The 22,620-nt window shown below is 38.8% G+C and overlaps 1 protein-coding gene across 4 annotated transcripts in view; it reads right to left on the bottom strand.

Annotated features, from left to right (window-relative positions):
- The window catches only part of agap3 (ArfGAP with GTPase domain, ankyrin repeat and PH domain 3), a 168,129-nt gene that overhangs the window by 77,278 nt on the left and 68,231 nt on the right, over nucleotides 1-22,620 (bottom strand). For 3 of the 4 annotated variants that reach the window (XM_084399592.1, XM_084399595.1, XM_084399594.1), the window contains exons 1-2: nucleotides 7,893-9,485; nucleotides 3,689-3,747 (exon numbers count right to left, since the gene is read on the bottom strand). In XM_084399592.1, coding sequence (XP_084255718.1) covers nucleotides 3,689-3,747; nucleotides 7,893-9,378 — 1,545 coding nt within the window. In that variant the 5' untranslated portion in view covers nucleotides 9,379-9,485. Of the gene's footprint in view, nucleotides 1-3,688; nucleotides 3,748-7,892; nucleotides 9,486-22,620 lie in introns of those variants that run through there. The other variant, XM_084399593.1, reaches the window with a different exon arrangement.

Genomic DNA, 22,620 nt, shown 5'->3' with positions numbered 1-22,620 from the left:
CAAATGAGTTGAATGACTTCTCTTGAGAAGATTTTACTTTGTAATAGAAGTTACCAGTGTGATTACTGAAATGTTCTTTTCATGTATTCTTTAATGTCTGTATTTGATATCTGAATGCAGTAACAGTGCTTGCTTATTCAGCCCGGCTTCCAGAAATGAAATAGGGACTCAACCTTCAAACATACAGTATAGGGGTCATTGAAGCCAATAGTTTAAGGGACCATTTCTTTGTTGAAGCCTTACTTTCCAGTTAGACTAAAGTGTAGCTCTATTGAGAGAAAAAACGCATTATCTTTGATGTTTTGAGAGGACTCTCCTGTTTATAGTTAGAGCCTGGCCAAATCCAACCTGGGAAAAGCTGTGTGTCGGTGTGTGTGTGTTAGTCTTCTTGGTTGCAGGTTAAGGAACCACTGGCATTATTGGAGATTGACTGAAATGTTGTTCTGGACAGAAACCCAAATCTGAGAACTGGAAGGTCACGACGTGCCTAACTTCAGGGTCCGAGTGTCAGCTGCATAATCGATGGAGATATGCTTCCGTCTATCTGTATATGTGTGGAAAATTACTACGTTTATCTATTTCTAAGCCAATCCAAAACTGCAACCTGAAGCAAGGACGTAGCTTAGACCTTGGTGTAGGTAGGGTATAACTGCTGTGTGTGTGTGGTGTAGGGTATAACTGCTGTGTGTGTGTGGTGTAGGGTATAACTGCTGTGATCTTTGTGCTGTGAACTCCATGTGAGTCTTGAAGCTGACTTCTGCTGATGAAACTGCAAACTATCTTCAGTAAAACTTTTCTTTAATTTATTATAATTCTGACTCCGGATCTTCATTCATCATATCTGATTCTAGGTCTTTGACTGTAAAACCCCTTTCTTCTCACAGAATTCTGCAGAAAGATCAGTGGCCGGTTGCATAAACTGATTAGACTATAGTCTTACAAGTTAGTCATCAAATTTTTTCTTCGTGTATGGTGTAGGGCCTCCTTTTGCAGCCGATACAGCATCAATTTGTCAGCATGGAAATTACAAGTCCTGCACAATGTCTAGAGGGATTTTGAGCAATTCCTCTTCCAGAACAGTGGCCAGATCACTTTTATGATGCTGGTGGAGGAAAACCTTTTCTGGCTAGCTCCTCAAAAACACCCCAAAGTGTTTCAATAATATTTAGATCTGGTTACTGTGCAGGCCATGGGAGATGTTCATCAAACCATTCTGTCTCAAGTCTTGCTGTGTGTATTGGAGCATTATCATGTTGTTGATACACGGCACCCCCTTCAGGGTACAATGTTTGAACCATTGGGTGCACATGGTCCTCTAAAATGGTTGGGTAGTTCTTGGCAGTGCATCAGTGTATCAAGTCCATCAAGCCCAGTAGGGAACGCCATGATACTGCAGCCCAAACCATAACTGATCCACCCCTGTGCTTCACTCTGGGTGTTAAGCCTCTTTGGGGCTTCTCCGCACCGTAACTCTCACGGATGTGGGAAGGACAGTGAAGGTTGACTCATCAGAGAACAATACATGCTTGCACAACAGGAGAGTCGAAGTCTGCATTTAATTCTGCTGTAATTTTGGCAGCTGTGTTTTTTTTTTTTTTTTGGGATACAATCCGGGTTAGTACCTGGACATCCCTTCCAAACAGCTTGCGTCGACAGTTATTCCTATTGGAAGTGGTTCGTCCTTCGTGGTGGCATGCCGACATTACCCTGGATAACACCACAAAGACTTACGGTCCTGGTCACAGATGAGCCAGCGAGATGCGCACCAACTATTTGTCCTCTTTTGAACTCTCATATGTCTCCCATTATGTTGTTGATTGCAATATTTTATGTGCAGCTGTGCTATTGCTCTGCTAATTCAACCTTCACACTCTGCTGATAGCATGTAAAAATCAGTGAAGATTGGCCACCAGGCCACGCATGTATAGGCCGTTGACAACAAGGTCGCCACATATCGAGCATCGCCAGAACCAACTTGACCTTCAATAGGGGACCAAATACTGCTTTCCTCATGGAAATGGAAAACCAGAAGAAGAGAAAAGAAGATGTCCTTTCTTTTCACACACACGAAAAAAAACACAACAAACATCCTCCTCTCCATTCATTTAAACACACGAGGCTCATATTGAACACCGTTTTGGTTCATCAGAGGGTGGTGTGTGTTGTTAACAAGGTTCAGACAGTAACAATCTTCCTCATAATAAAGCAGCTCGTTACCCAAGTGGCCACTGCAGTCAGCGAGAACAAAGAGGAGGATGATAGAAACTTCATTAGGAGAATATTGGATGTAAAAACTTTATGAGCATATGATTTCAGCGTGTTGCCTCATAAGCAGCCGTGTGTTTTTTGTTTAAATTGGATAAATATGATCATTGAATTGGACAATTTTTCCATGAGGTTCACTGATACTAAAACTGTGATTTGAGTAGCTGTATGTTTATTTTTGTAACATTAAAATGATCCAGTGAGGCGGTGTGAAGTAACACATTACAAATGCTCATGTTACACGTTACCGTAATTAAAAATGGTGTACTTTTACTAGAGTATATTTTAAGTGATGTGATCTGTAAGATGATTATGTTTGCTGATCAATGTTTATAAGTGAATAAAAGCCTAAATTAAATATGTTAATCATATAAAGCGATTGAGTCTCTTTACAAATTCAGTATGCACCTTATTGATGCCCCATGGTGTTATACAGCATCTCTGTCAGCGTGTGATATGATGTAATAAAAACTACAGCTCCTTTATTTATTTTTTCATCCAGTTCATAAAATCCGCCTTCATTTAGCGAGTGAATCAACATTATTAGCTCCAGTTAGTTGTGGATGACATCAAGAACACTGCATTTGTCATTTAATATAAAATAATAAAAATATTCCATGTTGGCTAATTGCGCATTTAAGTTGAATATTGACGTGCATAATAACAGACAAATCATATTAAAGAGTTGTGATGTATCAGTTAAAGAGACTCATTCAAAATGTTTTATTAATTATACGTTAAATACAATTTAATATATTAAATCTCTGTAATAGCCTTTCCCTATTGTTTTGGAAGTAGATGCATTTTATCACTGATAAAAAGTTGGCAGTCAAAATGAAAACATGTTGGAGGGCATGGATATTCTACATTCTTTCTGACAAACAGCAAAAGGAAATGTGAATTACAGTATGTACAGTGTTTTCTGCATTTTCAGTGTCTTTAATGCAGTGTACAGTGTTTATTATAAGGGAGATAGAATCCGCAGCTCAGTACTCACTACTCACGACACATGAGTATTTAAATAAGCTACTCTTTTACTCTTACTCAAGTACTTTTTAGTCTACTCAGAATACATTTTTTGGAAAGTAATGGTTCTTTTTCTTGAATATATATTTACAGTACTCTTTTCCACCCTTGATAAAGTGTAAAAAAAATAATACTAATAATCATACACTGAGTCATATTTTGACTAAGTATGAAGTATCAGTGAATTTTCTCACTGGTGGCTATTCTGAGGGAACGTCAGCAGAATAAGTGACACTCCAGACTGTCTCAAGCAGAAATATCATTACAGAGAGTGACACACAGCAGTCTGTCTCTCTCTGCTTGCTGAATAAATTCAGTGGTCGACATGTCAGGATTTACTGTTCCGCATAATGTTAAGAGATAAAATGACAAAGTAAAGGTTGGGAAGATCACTCACCACTTTGAGCTCTGGTACTGATCGACTCAATGTCCATTCCTGACTGTTGACGAAGGAATCTGGAAAGAAACGGATAGAAAACTTTAGTAAGTGATTATATCATTCATTTCACTCAATAAACTGGGCCGACAGCTTATATACACATCAATATGTCCATCAACCCGGAATGATTGATGAATTCATCAATTCATCAACAACAACAACAACAAAAAAACCCAGATTGAATTATTTTTCTTACCTTAGCGTGACAAATACATTTAGTTTCAACTATGTTTAGATTATATATTTAAAAAAGAGTGTTATAAAATGTGTTTTTTTATTCTTTGAATGCATACATTGATAAGTGGAGTACCACTTAATAAATTGTCACTCCTGGTCCTCCATAACACAAAGCCTTTAAAAAGAGCACCAACTGTAAATTAAAAGTATGTCATCCCCTCATGCAGAAGATCAGAGGCTTAGTTGCTACTAATAATCATGTTTGTCATATTGGCTACATGAACTGACAACAGCGAAAACACAAGCCTCATTGGCCCAGCGAAATCCTGCCCATTTCTGTGCCACAAACACTATCTGTTGTGCAGTGATTACATCATCACAGCGGGCACATGGGCGGCCCTGTTTAAAGCGCCACAGAGGTTTGTGGCACTGCATTGTATAGTTCATTTTTCACTCCGCTGCTCATGTCCAATCTAATCAAAATTTCTATTCAAAGCATCTGAGGAACAGAAGAAAAAAAAACTCTTTGTACATTCAGGGGACAGTGAGAAAAATACACAAAGAAAGGGACCCATTTGAGAGTGAAAAAAACTCTATGCATGCTAACAAAAGGAGTCTCATGGTGTGCTAAGCGTAACGCACGGCAAGTCAGGAGGTGTTTCCTTCCGTCCTTCATTTAAACTTGATGTCACACCCTCCCTTCGCACTCAACAAACTGCTGAAGTGACTCAGATGAGATTCTTCCTGCTGGGCTCAGCAACGTGCCCTGATGAAACCAGGCGTTTTCAACTTCCATCCTCGCTCTCACACACGGATGCAAGGAAAAGTGGACCTACGCCAACATGCATTGCAAACACATCTGAACATGACAACCACTCCCCACAATCCCACAGGACAGCATCTTGCCATTTTTCCCCAAAGATGTTGAGGTACCACAAGTCAAAACAAATCAAAAGTAATTAGACTTCAGATGCACCGCACGTGATCTAAACTCACTGAGGCAGGTAGGTATCAGGTAAATATTGCGGTATTTTAGAGCGACAGATGTGAATTTGTCAGTAAAATTAAACCCCATTGAGATAAAAAGGCATCAAACTGATGTTGCACTTCAGAATTTCAATTCGACGCTTTTCCTTCTGAAGGGTGAACTGCAAGCGAAGCGCTTTTCGTGTCATATGGGAGCCAAAGCGAACTTAAGTGATATCTAGCTAAAGAAAATATGACTCAGAGTTTTAAGAGGGCAAGGTCATCACAATCGCATGGGAGAACATTTAGAAATTGCTCTTAATGCTATTTCAAGCCTAGAGGAACAGAGATGCATGCAAATCAATAGGCTTTTTAAAGCCTCTTTTGGAAAATGTAGAGCCTTTTAGTTAATTAGTGGTTAGAATGAATGTCCTAAGATGTTGGTGTAGTCGTCCATTTCTTTTGCACATTTAAAAGAGAAAGGGAACCCTTTGTACCTTTATAACATATCTCTCAAGCTACCTGTGATGCAATTTTCTAGCTCTGCACCATCTGAAGTGACCTCACACCATTTTTCTAACCTGCTATTGAAACCCAGCCTTCACGACCCGAAGGCCTAAAAGTCATCCGAATTCTAGCTGAGATGACCTGTAAGGAGAGTCTGGCACTTTGTATTTTAAGCCTGGAAGGCTTTACCTTCCCTCACCTGCATACACAGAACTCACAGCTACAGAAAACAGTCAAGACCCAGGAACGACCTGCTTGTCAAACAACCAGGGCATGTAGCGACAGGTACACGTAATCTGCTCACCTAAGCTTTGGTCCAAAAAGCTCTCAAGTTCAGTAAACACACCTACATTCCGGCTGTAAGTCAACTTTTGCAATGAAAGGTCATTCGGGGAGTTTGGAAAGGATAGTTTCCTTAGTAACCAATGAACATAAACTCAAGTAGATGCCAAGGGTGTAAACGGCCCTTAATTTGTTATCTCCATTTGAGGAGTGACTAATAGTGCTGCCTAAAAACAAGCCCTGTAAGTCGTTTGTGAGAGCTTGTTGTGCTAAGGCAATCTTTCCCAGATATACTTAGGAAGGTAATGTGAGTATTGTTTCGATAAATGCAAGTCCACTGATTGGATGATGGCCAATTAAAGGGCCGCGTCGCTCTTTCTGTCCAAATACATATAAGATAAAATAAATCTAACATAGAAAATAAAACAAAAACATTAGAACAATCATATCTTTTAAAAAAAACCTAATTAGCATGCCCAACCCTGATGCCTCTGAGGCTGACCTAGTCTTCCAAGTGAAAGCAAATGGTTACAATGCTAAAAAGGACAGAATTTAGACAAACGAATTGGTCAAGACAATAAATGAGCTTGTTCATTGCAAAATTAGTCTCTGCATCTTAATAATAAATGCAAATTAAGGGCATTGGATTGAAAGCTCTTCCTATATTAAGATGATGATATATAGATGCACAATTTAAATAAAAACCTTGAATTGTCATAAACTCAGTGTCACTGGTTCCATCCATCTTTAATGAGTATGTTATTAGATGAGTCCAATTAAATTGATGAATCAACAAAGCTGAATAAAAGTCTCAAAACATTATATAATTGTGTGTGTGTGTGCGTGTGTGTGTGTGTGTGTGTGTGTGTGTCTACGCAGACAGCTAGACAGAAAAATAATATTTTTGTGCATTTTGTTAATGCATTTTGATAAATGTTACCTCCATTACAATTAATTAAATCTGCTGTATCTTTCTCTCTTCTATCCAGCTTTCCATTCCTTTATTTTTTAACATTCTGGTGAAATTTGTGCTGAAATGAGGGGGTTTTATGACACTTTAAGCCTGTCAACAACGCCCTAACTGTTTTAACTACGTAATAAATGCTCAAAACATCTCAAGGTGTGCTCCCAATAACATCATCTTCCATCCTGAAACATGTTCTCATAAATCAAACATAAGGGCAGCTCTATTTCAACAGATGTGCTAGCATCTCCGTCATCTTGTGTATGCAGACGCTTCACTCAAATTATATATTGCAACCCAGAAGCTGTAAAGGCTAAAGATTTCACACTGCAAATGTAAGCCAGACTTCACAGATTGAAGACAAAAGGCAAAAGTAATTTCTGTTTACCTTATGCAATGCTGCACAAATACTTCTGATGAAAATGCCACAGGCAAAACTAATCAATTTTCAAATCATCTAAATAAGGATTACAAATGAGCTGAGGTGACATAAGGTTAAGAGCCTAGGCCTGTATACATCATCTTGTCGCACTCTCAGTAACCTAATCCCTCTTAAAAATCACAGCGTAAAGCTCTGCAACTACACTATTTGTTTTCACTACCTTTGAGACGGTGCATGAGCTGCAGGCAAAAGAACGAACAGACACGGAATGAAAACATGTTTAAAATATCATGAGGACTGTTGTCTACATGCTGGGTTATGATTTAACCTTCAGAGCTTTTAAAGCAAAAACAAACCACAAAAAAAAGAACGTGATCATTCCGTATTACATTTCCCAAAAGGAAGAGAATTCCAGAGTAGTGCTTAGGAGGGATCTGACAGCGTCATTAAATTATTCCCTTTCTTTATTCGTCCACATCATCCATCCTTGACTTATTCCTGCAGTCTATTTGATTACCTTGAAAGCGTTAATGATTAAACAAGATTTGATGGATGCTTTTTTTGCTTCCTAATTCAATTGCAGTGCAGACATACACTAGAAGAAAACTCCTCTTGGAGCCAATTAACAGCTCAAGCACACACACACACACACACACACACACACAACAGAGCCAAAGCCCTCTGAGTGAATAATGCATTTAACCTCTTACTATGCCTGTTGGTGCTGCTCAAGCCAGACCTTCAATATCATTTTAATATTTAATCAATTTGCCCTGCTCTCTCAGGCTACATCCAGGCACTCAGAGTCTGTCCTCTTCAGACAAAAAGCATTTTCCTACACAGACTGGGATGTGGAATGAAATTATGCATTTTACACTACTTACCTTGACCTTTGCGGAAACCACTGCCAGCTAGAGTCTCTATAGCAACAGAATCAGGCTTTTTATTTCTCGCCGGGGGATGACTGCCAACTGTTTGGCTTTCAGTGCACAGCTCAGATTTGTTGCTGGACAACGGGTCCTTCCTCTTAAAACGATTAGCAATCAGCTGCCAAAAACTAGTCTCTGGTTGCAATTGTTTGGTGGGCTTGGTTAGTTTGGCAGGACGGTGAGGGATCTCCAAAACTGCTACCTTGCCACGAGTTTGGTACTGTATGTACTGTGTGGCCCCTTGGTCCTCGTCTTGCTCGCAAGCTGGCGTTAACGTCCTGCCAGTAAGGTAGGAGAACGGACGAGTGGTTTGCATTGATTTTTCTCCGATACTTGCAGTGCGTCTCCATTCAGTTCGGTCATCCTGCTCAAGTTGATTACGATTCCGCCTCATCCTGAGACTCAAACTCCTCCGCAGTGATCCGAAAGTTCTCTTTTGTCCTTCCCCCTTGTTGGGTTCCTTTAGCCTTGTTGAAGTTTGTGTCACTACGACTTCCTTGCCTGCTGCCTGTCGACCAAACCATCTCCATCGGAAGCCTGGACGAGGCAAACTACCGGTGCCAGTAGAAGTGTGGCTTGCGAGCTCACCCCGGGATCCAGTTTGCTCTTTATTAAGCTCAAGCACAGTCATGCTAACAGGCCGTGGCTTGCTTCTGCTTTTAGAAGTCCGACAGATTGGTGGTTCTTCTAGTCTATGAGGAAGTAGGCTGACCGACGGCGGCATGTCTGGTTTTAGACCGTCTATGGCACGCAGCTCGGCACGTCTTGTCTGACACCGCTGGACCACATCTGGGCAACCTTGCTCATTGGGGGTAGAGGAAGGCAGAAGAACGTTACTGTAGTTTGTAGCTGCCAACATGCAAACACTGCGGGGTCTTGTAGAGCTGTCTTGGTTGATGGTTGTTGTGGTTTCGAGTCCCCTTTTGTCATCTGGGAAGACAAACATGCTCACTACTCTTCTGCTGCCCAGGAGCCGAAGGCCATGTGCAGGCCTTCGTAAGACCGCCACATGAGTTTCTGATGCATTCTCCACAGATATAGCATTAAAACTAAGTTCCTTAATGGGAATGTGGCAAACATCAGCAGAGACTTCTTTGGTCCAAGCTTTCTTTTCCACAGCCAAATCGAAGTCTTCCGCAGAGGCTTGTTGAACACAGCTGTCCTGGAAGAAAGAAGGTAACCGGTCCGTCCTCATTCCTTGTACTTCCCCTTTCCTCCATCCCCCATTCCCTGTGCTGCTCAGGTAAAACCACCTATTGAGCTTTCCAGCTGCACTCCTCCTCTGCCCTGGGCTCTCTCGACGTTCCTCCCTCTGATCCGCCTCTTGTCTTTCGTTGTCGTCCTCTCCCACGTTGTTCTTAACAACTCCCAGCTCAGCTTCTACCCTCCTCTCAGCCCCTCCTGAAGGCGTACGAGTCTGCAGCTCCTCCTGGAGTCCCATTCTGGCAAACAACAACTTCGTATAGAGTTTTACCACCTTGGACTTGGTGAGGAGATATGATCTTTCCTATAGAAATCACATTTCATATTACGGACACACCTCCACAAGCTTGTTCTCGGCAACTTAAGTGCTCTCTCTCAAACACTGCCACACTCTTGAGTCTTTCACCTCCAGGCCACATTCCAAAAGCAAGAATAATCCCTCACCTTTGACTTGTGAGAGACGGAGACAGAGTTAGGGGGGGAGAAAAACTTCAAACAAGCACCAGCATGACCTCACTGAAACTTTTACCTTGCAGGGGATTATGGGGGGGAAACTCGCTATGAAAAAACAAACCTGCGCATTGGAGGGATAAATAGAGCCACAGATTAAGGAGTCTTTGGTCTTCTCCTACTGTCAAAAACAGGTCTGTGCAACCCTGCAGTCAGCAGTGAAGGCAAATTCCTTAATGTTCCGGTTCTTGGCATGAGTGAGAGGGGTCTGTTTGAACTTCAAGCTGCTCCCACATGTCCCAAGGATAACAGCAAAACAAGGAGCAGAATATTTTGTCTCCTTAAAGCGAAGGCATTGCCAAGGCACCTGTAGAGAAATCCTTGCGGGAGATACTGCTGTGACTGAAGATTAAAACAGAGGGTGCCTGATGCTTGGGGTAGCGAGTATCTTCAGCATAGTTACCAACATTTGTACCATCCTAAAAAGCATCCAAATTAAAGGGCATTTTGTAGAGCTTCCCTTTCTTCGAGCCTCCCTAAATCATTCTCTCTCTAGTTCCCACATTCCCACCCTCCCTTCCTAAACTGCCCTCCCTCACAACTGCATTTCCTCATCCAACTGAGCAAGGCAGAAATTGGCAAACAAAACTGGGGAGCTCACTGCATGGGGGGAGGATGAAATGCCAAACAATTCCCCAGTTTTCTCATGCATGTCTTTGCCTATGCTAAAGTAATGCCATGTAAAGTTTCATACCACCTATGCCAACTCTAGGACCATTGAATAGGCTAAGCATTATAGGAAAGAATGTGCAATGATAATAAAATGATTTCCCTGAAACACTAAATGTGCATGCAAAAGCTGTCTCCACAATAAAAATACAAATACAACATGACAAAGTATTTACCCCATAAACAAATTTTAGCTTTGCTATTAAGATTGCTTCCTAGGATTCTGTGTAACATTAATATTTGTTCCTAACATGGTAAATCTGACTGGCCATGGGTCATACTAGAAAAAGCCATCTGGATTAGGAAAACAAGGGAACAGATTTGAGATTTTGTGCTTGTAAAGAGCACCCACAAGTGGTTTCAATGAAAACTACCCCACCAGTCTAGTTATTCTACACTGCCATGGAGAATTTCTTTTAGAATGATCCAGAGACTCGCTTGATGACATTCCTGCTGCGCAAAGGAATTTATGAGAAGTAGTATTTTAGTTGGACTAAAATTTTTATTCTAGCCAGCTTATACCATACATGGTGTTAAAGAAACTGCAAGTTGCATTTCATCTTCTTCCTTACTTTTGACAAAGACAGTTTGTTCTTTCTAAATACAGATAAGCTCGCTTGCACTAAGAGCAAAGGTGTTGCATTGGAAAATATATACTCAATTGTTTTTAATGACATGTGTGTAAGTGTGTGCAAATAAAGGGGTGTTAGAATAAGTGTGATAAGTTTTCTGTATATAAGCTGGGCAAATAGGAGAAGTCAGTGCGCTTCTCATATCAGACTCTGACTGTGAACGGCCTTTCTTGCAAGAAATAAAGATCTTTATAACTTTTGAAATCTCCAGCTGTCTTCCAATTATTGTTTAAAGTCTAGAAAGAATTTCCACAACAACTTACAGCTGTCATAAGATTAAAAAAATTTAAAAAAAAAAAAATCACAATCAAATGCATCAATTTAGTACATAAGAACAGCATATACATTACATATTCATTTATGAAAATATCAGCCACAAATTTATTGAAACAGACTTCCAAAATAATACAGCAGCACTCTTCTCCCTCTTTCTCTCTTCATTCTTTCCCACTTTTATTATTTTCTTCCTTGTTTCCTTCCAAAGTTCTATCCTTCCTTCCCATGTTTATTTTTGTCTTTCTTTCCTTCCTTCCATCTTTCCATCCTTTCCGTATTTCTTTTTTGTTCTTTCTTTCTCTCCCTCTTTCCGTTCTCATTTGCCTCTTTCTTTTTTTCCTATTTCCTATTTTAACATTTTCTTCTTTACTTCTTTCCTTACTTCCCTTTTAAATTCTTTCCATCTTTGTCTTTTCCTCGATTTCCTTCCCTTCTTTCTCTCCTTGCTTAATCATGTCTAATTCCTTCCTTATTTAATTCTTTCCTGTCATTCTCTCTCTCTCTCTTCATCATTTTTGAGATAACCATCTAATTATCCAGACAATAAGTACTTTAATCCAGTTTACTCCTTTATGAACTCACGTCTGACATCTTACATGTACGAGTCTGAGAACACAACAGAAGCCACGGGCTGATGATCCTAGACTAGTCTTTCCTTTTTTTTAAAGTCTTTTTTTATAAGAAAAACCACAAGTCCCTTGACCTTAAGGCTTTTTATTTTGAGCTTCCACCCACTCAGAGTAAAATATTTGACAGATTTCCGATTTGTATAACCTAACGATTTTAATTACATGGACATATCCGAGAACATAATTGCTTTTAATTTTTGGGTGAACTTACCCTTTAAACTATACGTCATTAATTACTCACCCTCATGTCGTTCCAAACCCGTAAGACTTTCATTCATCTTCGGAACACAAATCAAGATCTTTTTGATGAAATCTGAGAGATTTCTGTCCCTCCATTGACAGTTACGCAACTACCACTTTGATGCTTCAAAAAGTTCATAAAGAGATTGTAAAACTAATCCATATGAATTGAGTGGTTTATTCCAAATTTATTCCAAGTCTGAAGAGACTCGATCGCTTTATTTGATGAACAGATATAATTTAGGCTTTTACTCACATATAAACATTGATCAGCGAACATACACAGAAGCTCAACCGAATATGAATGTCTCGCAAGAACAAACCTCTTCCGGAAGCTCTGAAGTGTCAAAGTTTCAGTTGTATAAGCTGTCAATGGAGGGACAGAAAGCTCTCAGATTTCATCAAAAAAGATCTTCATTTGTGTTTCGAAGAAGAATGAAAGTCTTACGGGTTCGGAACGACATGAGGGTGAGTAATTAACGACCGAATTATCATTTTTGGGTGAACTATCCCTTTAACTTTAAAGCCATATTTAGCCAACAAAATGTTTCCATTGCAAGATTCATGTCCTATATACTCTTATCATCAACTCTCAAGCTAAAAAAAGATACCTCACGCTATAGTTATTTAAAATACAACGTATCAGTCAAAAAACATCATACGTATGTCACTGATGACTCGCTTTTCATTCACCACAAAAATAGTTACACATATGTGAAGCACCTTAATTTTTACGGCCTTCACCGCTGATAGACAATGATGTGAAAATTTGAAATAAACAGCAAAACAACAAGTACAAATGTCTATAAAGTTAAATATAAATACTATTTTCCCACACGTGGACAGAGACAGGGATATTTGATATTTACAAATTGCCCCTTTTCAACACTATCTAAAATAAAACACATCAGATCAAAGATGACCTCAATTCTGGAATAGTATTTTAAAAGGAACCATTCACTATACAGTTCAGCCATTTAATAAATCAAAAAGACATTTGTAAAGCAAGCACTAGAACAGCCAGAAAACAACCGAGCATTAATCAGCAGCTGTGTTGATAAGATGGAAGTTAACATGGTAATTCGCCTTTGAAGAAGTATTTATTACCTGCGTCTACAGCATTAGGGTTCGCCACCCCCGTAACATCCACTGAGATCAAACAGTCCTCGTCGCCCCACTGCACATGGTTGTGTCTTGGCCGTCTTTTCCCTCCAAAACACATCATGATGATGACTTCTCCAAACTACAGGAATATCCTTTCACCAGTGGCATTATCAGGCCAAAAACAAACTAAAACCAAGTTCAGGGTCCTAATCATCTCGGATATTCCCATTAAGACTGTTCCTCAGGCGAGACGGTGATGTTCTAGTACTGCTTTTGACAGACTGACTAACGTCATGCTGAGATCATGAGCTCAGCTTTGTCAAATATCAAAAATGTCCCGGCAAGAGGGAGGAGGTAACAGACAGGTTCAGGAAACATGTCGAACCTTTGTAATCCCTCATGAGAAGGAGGAGGGGACCACGGCCTCCCTGTCTTACCTGAAGTCGGATTAGTCTAATCCTTAACCAATAGGAATCATTGGTGCATTATCCGTACCCGGTGTGAACACGCACACACAGAAATGCTATCGTGTCCCACTCTGTTTTGGAGTAAAGTGCGGTAGTCCCTTTAAAAAACTAGTTTAACTCAACTTGGTATCTGTGCAATGCTCTGACGCAAGACGCCCCACTGATATTTCAAGTCCAACCACTGTCTGTCTGTGATGAAACTTTCCACTTAAAGTCAGATTAAACAAACATCAGTTAAAAAGTAGTGTTACAAAATGCAAAAAGCTCATAAGTGCGACAGAAATATGAATCCAGGGATCATAGCTAGGCATCAAAACTGTCCACTTCATTATTCAACAAGTTAAACAAGTTGACTCATTACAGAAACGCACAGGGTTGCCCAACATTTTCGGATGAAACTACACATGCATTTACAAACTATTTCCACCTAATGAAATGCATTTAATTGACGAGATCCCATAGAAACGGGAGCACATAAAGACCATATCGACTCAACATCTCATTACGTTTTCATTAAAAACCAGCGCGCCATCGGCGGTACCGTCTGCGAGGCTAAATGAATACAAATACTGATGGATGAGAGAAAAAACACATTTTGCCCCGGCGAGGTGGAGTAGCAAAGGCAGAGCATTAGATATGCCTTTCATTGATACCGATTTAATTACGCAGACCATCAGAAAGTGTGTTTCCGAATGCTTTTTTCACCCTCAGGGCGCACCTTTATTACGCCGAACCCTTTGGAAATTGGCCTGCCAGTCTAATTAAAACAGAAAAACTAATTACGGTAAGACAATTAGACCTCTCGTCTTTTATTTTAAACACTTCTAATAGCGTAAGAAAGTGACGCAAGCAGCATGCCAATCCCTCTCGTCTTTTTTTATGAAGATGAAGATGTTGCTTCAGGACATTTAGTACAGAATTCAGGAATCTTCGGATCTGGAATTGGTTTATACACAAACATTCAGTGACACTGAGGGATATCTAGTAAAAGGAACATTGTTACAGAAATAAATGTTATTAAAGATGATTTCTAGCATCTTTAATTAGCACTTATCGCCAATATTCACAGTATTTACTAGTTCAATTCATGTTTGTGAATCATTTCTAAGGTGTCCGGTTAATTAAATCAGTCCAGTTTTACTCTGAATCAACCTTTTCTTTTCACACATTAAATGTTTTTATAAAAATACAAGGCTGCATTTATTTGATAAAAAATGCAGTAAAAAAAACGGTAATATTGTGAAATGTTATTAAAATGTAAAAACCTGAAAACAGCTGTGCTACTTAATATTTTTGTGGAAATTGTGACATTTTTTCAGGATTCTTTATTAAATAGAGATTTCAAACATTATAAATATCTTTACTGTCACTTTTGATCAATTTAATGCGCTCTTGCTGAATTAAAGTACTAAAATCTGACCTCAAACGGTTTGAAAAGTAGTGTATATACTGCATTTTATATTGATATATTGCTACATACAGATGAACACGATTAAATAATTCTTTCTTTAGTCAAAAATTATTAGTAACGGTCTGTGTTTTTGTTCTTACAGACATTTTTAACCTACTTCTGATGAAAAGGAAACGCTTTTTAATCAATTTCAGAAAAATAAAAATGCCAATTAAGTATGAAAAATATTTGTAACTACATCGCCCACCTAAATTACCATGTCAGTTTCTCTTATTAGCATATCAGACTAATCCAAATACAATGTGACTATATGTTAATACACCTGTAAGCTTTTGCATATGTCTGTGGGACCTAAACAAACGTACTATAGTAACATTAAACATAAGCCTTGAGCACATATGACGCCGATCTAAATCATAAACAGATTCTAAATCAGATTCTAATCATAAATGCAACATTACAAGTTGTGTCCATAAACATACACCAGTAGGGGGCAGTATGTCTTCTCTCACAGCGGACCACTGAACCCATTACTTCAGTTCATAAATCAAGTCTAGCATCATTAAATCTTGATTTTGTCTGTATCAACAATAATACGTGTGCTTTCACATAGCTCCCATTATATTTCACCCAATTATATGCTACTAATATTAAATACTGAAATTGCATGCAACAACAAATCTTTCCCTAATTATGAGAAATCGCAAAATTAGCTTTGTGTGCAACTTTAGGAAGGAAAACGTGCAAAAACTCACACCTCCATGAGCTCATTACCAATACTAATTAGGTTACACAAGGTTATGTAATTTTCCAAGCTGCACTGCAGTCCAGTTCAAAAGCAGGGGGTCCCTGTGAGAACGTGATCATGTGGAAGAACACACGGCAGGTGTGGAGCGCTATGGTGCAGTACAGTCATGTTACGTAAGGGAAGACGATCCCCGAGGGGCAGGAGCAAAGAACGAATCAAAGAATGTGTGCAGGATCCGCCGGGATGCAGAGAGACAATTAATGCCGACTGAACTTTAATGAGGGTTCGTAATGAGTTGTGAACGCCTTTATACTCAAATAAAGTAAAGCCATTGATACGGTTTATAATGCTTTCAAATGAACGACAGAATTCTATCGCTATAAAAACACACCACAAATGCTGCGCTTTCTAATTATGCATATGTTCTGGTTTGGTTTACCATGATGCATAAATTGTTAAAAGTCAACATGAAAGCAAAATTGCGTTCAGTTGCTTTCTTAAAGGGATAGGTCACCCAAAAATAAAAATGTTGTCATCATTTAATAACCCTCAAGTTGTTTCAAACCTGCATGAATTTCTTTGTTCTGAAAAGAACATATTTTGAAGAATGTTGGCAACCAAACAGTTGATTGGCCGGTTTAAAGAGAAATGTTTTTTTGGTTTCAATATTTATTTTAGTATTTTAAATAATGAACACTGATAAATAGTCTAGTTACAAGTATTAAAGAGAGAGTTCACCCAAAAAGGAAAATTAAAATGAAAGTTGGGCCCCATTGACGATCCCTCCTCCCATACTATGGAAGTCAATGGGGTCCAACTTTCATTTTAATTTTTTCCTTTTTGGGTGAACTATCGCTTTAATACTTGTAACTAGACTATTTATCAGTGTTATTTAAAATAATTAAATATTGAAACAAAAACAAAATTACAACTACATGGTAACAGGACAGGTAAAATGTTAGAAAAAAAAATAGAAAAAAATAATAATAATAATTTCAGGGTTATTATTAACCAAAGCAAAAACTAATAATGATTTTTGTTAATTGAAATAAAGCTGAAGTAATGTAGAAATGTTGCTTTGGCAACCAACTGAAATAAAACAAGTTTAAGCTGAATTGCTAAAATTACTAAAACTGAAATAAAAATAAAATAAAAGCTAAATAGAAGTAAAGTTTTAAAAAAAAATGACAAAAGCAATAACTAAAACTTAAAATATACAAATAAAAGCTAATTCAAAATAATAACAAATATTAAAATAATATATAAATAATACTACAATAATGCTCTTCACAATCCAATCAATTCCTGTTGGGTGAAAAGTTCCGCCTTAAACTTTGGTTGTTGAACAATACTTTATTTATCACTTACATCACATCACTAATAGCTGTCATAATATGACAAATATGAAGGTAAAAAGGAAGTGTGTATTTTCTGAACCAGTTGTGCTAATCAAACTATAATTTCCAAACTATTTCTCCGAAACCTCCCCCTGCCCTCCCTCTTCCATTGTTCAGCCGAAGAGAAAGTCCCGCCCACAAACCCCCCTCATTGGTTGACCCGAGAGTTAACACCACAAACAAACAGAGCACAAACAAAGCTTCAGGAAGTCAACCTACCAATGGCTTGCTTATAGTTTTAGTCTGCACTAAACTGGGACAAAAGCAAGTATTTAACATCAAACAAATTGCACACTTCTCAGCAAATCCGCTTTCCCGGTCACTTCCTGGTCTGAATTACGTCCTTCCGGCAGGGCATCATTCTGATGTGTCCTGGGTTCAGACGCCAGATTTAGCCCCACTACTGTCAGCCTGCTATTTGGGCCACGCTGATGACTAGGTGTTGAACGGGTGACTAAAGTGCTGGAAAGCATGTTAATGGGATGGAATGACTCAGCGGAGGAGTGATCTCACACACACACACACACACACACACACACACACACACACACACACTAATGAAACCTTCTACCTCATCAGTATTGAGAGGCCACATTAAGTTTGAAGTTTCACTGTGATCTCTATACTATGGTAAAGTTGACGTGTGTCCGACTATTCAGGAAACTTGTTTGAAACTATTTTGACACGGACCTCACATGCATCCTGTGTGATAACTGAGAATAAAATGTGTAAACTGACAAGTTATCACTGAAATGCAAAAAGGGCCTCACAATATGATTAATAGCTATTAAATATATTGCATAATGTGCAACAGATCACTAGTGCATTCAAATAGTTACAAATATCATGAAATTTAATACATTCATAACCGAATGCAACTGCTTATCTGTTAAACATATATAGCCTAGTAATGTTTAAAAAAATATATATATATGGTACTGCATGTATACGTGTGTGTGTGTGTGTGTGTGTGTGTGTGTGTGTGTGTGTACATAGGTGGTAATACCATGGTGTTTTGAAATGGTCAAAAGAGGTTTAAAAATATGTTTTAAATGACAATAAAAATAATGGTTTAGAATGTCTTTTTTAAGGTTAAAATCTAAAATGAGCTTTTAACAGCAGAAAAGTACCCCCATATTACCAAAACCACTGTGTGTTCGATTCTGCCATAGTAGTAATATCATGATATTTTAAGTACCTTAATAATCGGACAGTATAATCATGTATCATGGCTCCTGAATGGTACTGTAAGGTACTTCAAAGAATAATGTGGCATATTATTCCATTATTCTTTGAAGTATATGGAGTACAAGTAGTGGTATATGTTGATGGTAATCAGTAATCACAGTTTTTTGCCAAAAAATTCAAATAAAATTATATATATATTATTTTTATTTATTTTTTGTAAGCATAGTTTGAGCGTTTTGTGCACTTATAAAATGACACTATATTGTGTATAGAATGTCCACACACACACACTTACACTCACCAGCTGAACTCTTCCTTCAGGCCATAACTGCTCCTCCCTGTCTCAATCACCATGACAACATGCATCAAAATGGCCGGCCATTTTCCATGGGACCAAAAAGAGAGTGTACCGGAATTTTAAGGACCTTCATTCAGCTCCCTAACTGAAAGAGAGCTAGTCAAATCTTCATAGGTAACAAGGGTAACAAACTTTAGCATGAGAACGATCACATAGTTAAGCTACAAACAAACTGGGTCAAAGTTATTTGAAGATTGTTTCTCCTCTCCTCAACTGAACACAAGCTCATATTTGTGTACGACCCTCCCCTCCAGCAGAGACACCGATGGACATGGACAGTGTTGTGATTGACAGGGGACCTATTATGCAAAATTCACTTTTGCATGCTGTTTGGACATAAATGTGTGTTGCAGTGTGTGTACACAACCACCCAATAGTGATAAAAATCCACCCACTCCTTTTTTATTAATCCCCATAAATCATCAGCAGTGTCTCCCAACGACCTGTTTTCAGAATGCGGCTTTAGTGACGTCACTACAGCACAGGCTCCGCCCACGAGTGTTGACAGACACTGCCGTTTTAACATAGACCCGCCCTGATCCAGTTCACAGCGAGTTCCGCCATTACTGCACTGACGAGAATGTCTCCCAGCGTTGCAGGTGTTGTGTGGCTGGATGTATTAATCCACATAGCTCTCTCTATTTACTCCCGAAACCTGAGGCAGCTGCTGAAGACCAGGTGGAATTATTTTGTTTTCAAAGAAAATGCTCCCTCAACTCTACCGAAATTCGTTTATGCACTTGCGCACTTCTTATACTGTGTTTACTCAGCTCTTACGGTGATTTTCTGGAGTAAAACTGACGCTTCATCTTTTGTGTGATGTACAATAAACTTTATTAAACTCATCAGTATATTTTTGATCATCATTCGGACCTGGTCCGAAACAGCAGACTCGTAGGCTATTAATAGTGGATACATACAAGCAGATGACAAATACATTATAACCGTAATTAAACTAAACTATACCTGTTCCATCTCCATACAGCACTCTGACTCTGTAGGCATTACTGTCCGACTCCGGGTCGAAATGAACACTGTTACTGAGAGTTTCTGATATTATCATCATTCCGTGAGATGAGATTGTCCTGAGAGACTGAGCGCGAGCTCGTGAAGCTCCGCCCCCTGTGCCGTGCAGCAGCAGCTTATTTGCATTTAAAGGGCACACACTAAAACAGCACGTTTTTCTGAACACCAAAAAGTGACAATTTAAACATGCTGTATAAAAATATCTGTGTGGTATTTTGAGCTAAAACTTCACATTACACACTCTGGGGACATCAGAGACTTATTTTACATCTTGTGAAAAAGGGCATAATAGGTCCCCTTTAATAAAATGACTAAAGTACATATGAAAACTAATATTAAACAAATAGTAAATGCTACTAAATTAAACAAAAAATAAAATTAAAAATCTATCATCCATCCATATATCATCTATCCATTCCATCCATCCATCCATCCATCCATCCATCCATCCACCATCCATCCAACTATCTATCTATCATCCATCCATCCATCCATCCATCCATCCATCCATCCATCCATCATCTATATATTCATCCATCTATCTATCCATCCATCTATCCTCCATCCATCCATCATCTATCTATTTATTCATCCTTCCTCCACCTATCATCCATCCTTCCATCCATCCATCCATACATCTATCAATCAATCATCAATTTATCCATCAATCCATCCATCCACATAAGGCTATAGTCTATATAAATACCAGCATATGTCATATGCTAAGAGAGATATCGAGAGAAGAAGGCACACTAGTGATGTCGCAGTAACGAGTGTCGCCTGTGGTAGAGAAGCGCTGTTTGCACTAGTGGTCTTGAGAACGCGTGGGTGTCAAGCTTTTTAAAATGCAGCTGCTCCACCAACTTGCACACGTCACAATTCCTCTACTGCAGAGAAAATCATAGGTTTGAGCGGATCTGTGGGAGGTGGGGTAGAGAGAGAGAGACATTTCACAGACGCATCTCTCTCTCTCTCTCTCTCTCTCTCTCATTTATCCTCCAAAAACAAGCTCATGGATTCACCTCACGTTTGTGTCAAAAAGAGACCTTACGAACACAGAATATTAAATGTCATTTTTCAGTAAGCGTAACGTGTCAGAACAAAACATTACAAAAGAGGACAACCAGGCACTCAAGAGAAGAAAGAATTCCCAAAAGAGGGTCAAAACTGTTTGGAAAGATGTTGCTCTGACAAATCACTATTAGGTGTGTGTAATATTATATATATATATATATATATATATATATATATATATATATATATATATATATATATATATATACACACTCACCTAAAGGATTATTAGGAACACCATACTAATACTGTGTTTGACAGTTGGGTTGAGATCTGGTGACTGTGGGGGGGCCATTTTAGTACAGTGAACTCATTGTCATGTTCAAGAAACCAATTTGAAATGATTCGAGCTTTGTGACATGGTGCATTATCCTGCTGGAAGTAGCCATCAGAGGATGGGTACATGGTGGTCATAAAGGGATGGACATGGTCAGAATTTGAAACAATGCTCAGGTAGGCCGTGGCATTTAAACGATGCCCAATTGGCACTAAGGGGCCTAAAGTGTGCCAAGAAAACATCCCCCACACCATTACACCACCACCACCAGCCTGCACAGTGGTAACAAGGCATGATGGATCCATGTTCTCCTTCTGTTTACACCAAATTCTGACTCTACCATCTGAATGTCTCAACAGAAATCGAGACTCATCAGACCAGGCAACATTTTTCCAGTCTTCAACTGTCCAATTTTGGTGATCTCGTGCAAATTGTAGCCTCTTTTTGAGTGGTACCCGGTGGGGTCTTCTGCTGTTGTAGCCCATCCGCCTCAAGGTTGTGCGTGTTGTGGCTTCACAAATGCTTTGCTGCATACCTCGGTTGTAACGAGTGGTTATTTCAGTCAAAGTTGCTCTTCTATCAGCTTGAATCAGTCGGCCCATTCTCCTCTGACCTCTAGCATCAACAAGGCATTTTCGCCCACAGGACTGCCGCATACTGGATGTTTTTCCCTTTTCACACCATTCTTTGTAAACCCTAGAAATGGTTGTGCGTGAAAATCCCAGTAACTGAGCAGATTGTGAAATACTCAGACCGGCCCGTCTGGCACCAACAACCATGCCACGCTCAAAATTGCTTAAATCACCTTTCTTTCCCATTCTGACATTCAGTTTGGAGTTCAGGAGATTGTCTTGACCAGGACCACACCCCTAAATGCATTTAAGCAACTGCCATGTGATTGGTTGATTAGATAATTGCATTAATGAGAAATTGAACAGGTGTTCCTAATAATCCTTTAGGTGAGTGTATATATATATATATATATATATATATATATATATATATATATATATATATATACACACACACACAGGGTTTCTGCAGGTTTCAGTAAGTCAAATTTAAGACCTTTTTAAGACATTTTAAGACCATAAAGATTGAAATTTAAGACCTACACGACGCATTATCCAAGTTAGATAGATAGTTACCTTGGGATCATTAGAGTATCTATCTATCTATCTATCTATCTATCTATCTATCTATCTATCTATCTATCTATCTATAGTGACCAAAATTATCACAGTTATCACAGAATCCTGTTCAAAAAGTACTAATACTACAGAATGAAGTCAATTCAACAAGTTTTATGTCGAAAAACAGCAAAAAACAAATTGATTAGCATCAATATGCGCTTTTTGTGTACGTAAACATTAAAATACCATTAAAAATGATGGCCAGATTTTAAAAGAGTGTCTTGCAACATGTTATCTACTAACACGTACAAGTTCAATTCAATTCAATTCAATTCAAATTT

This window comes from Rutilus rutilus, assembly GCF_951802725.1.
Source record: "Rutilus rutilus genome assembly, chromosome: 24".
NCBI lineage: Eukaryota > Metazoa > Chordata > Actinopteri > Cypriniformes > Leuciscidae > Rutilus > Rutilus rutilus.
This window is presented reverse-complemented; position numbering and strand designations above follow the sequence as displayed.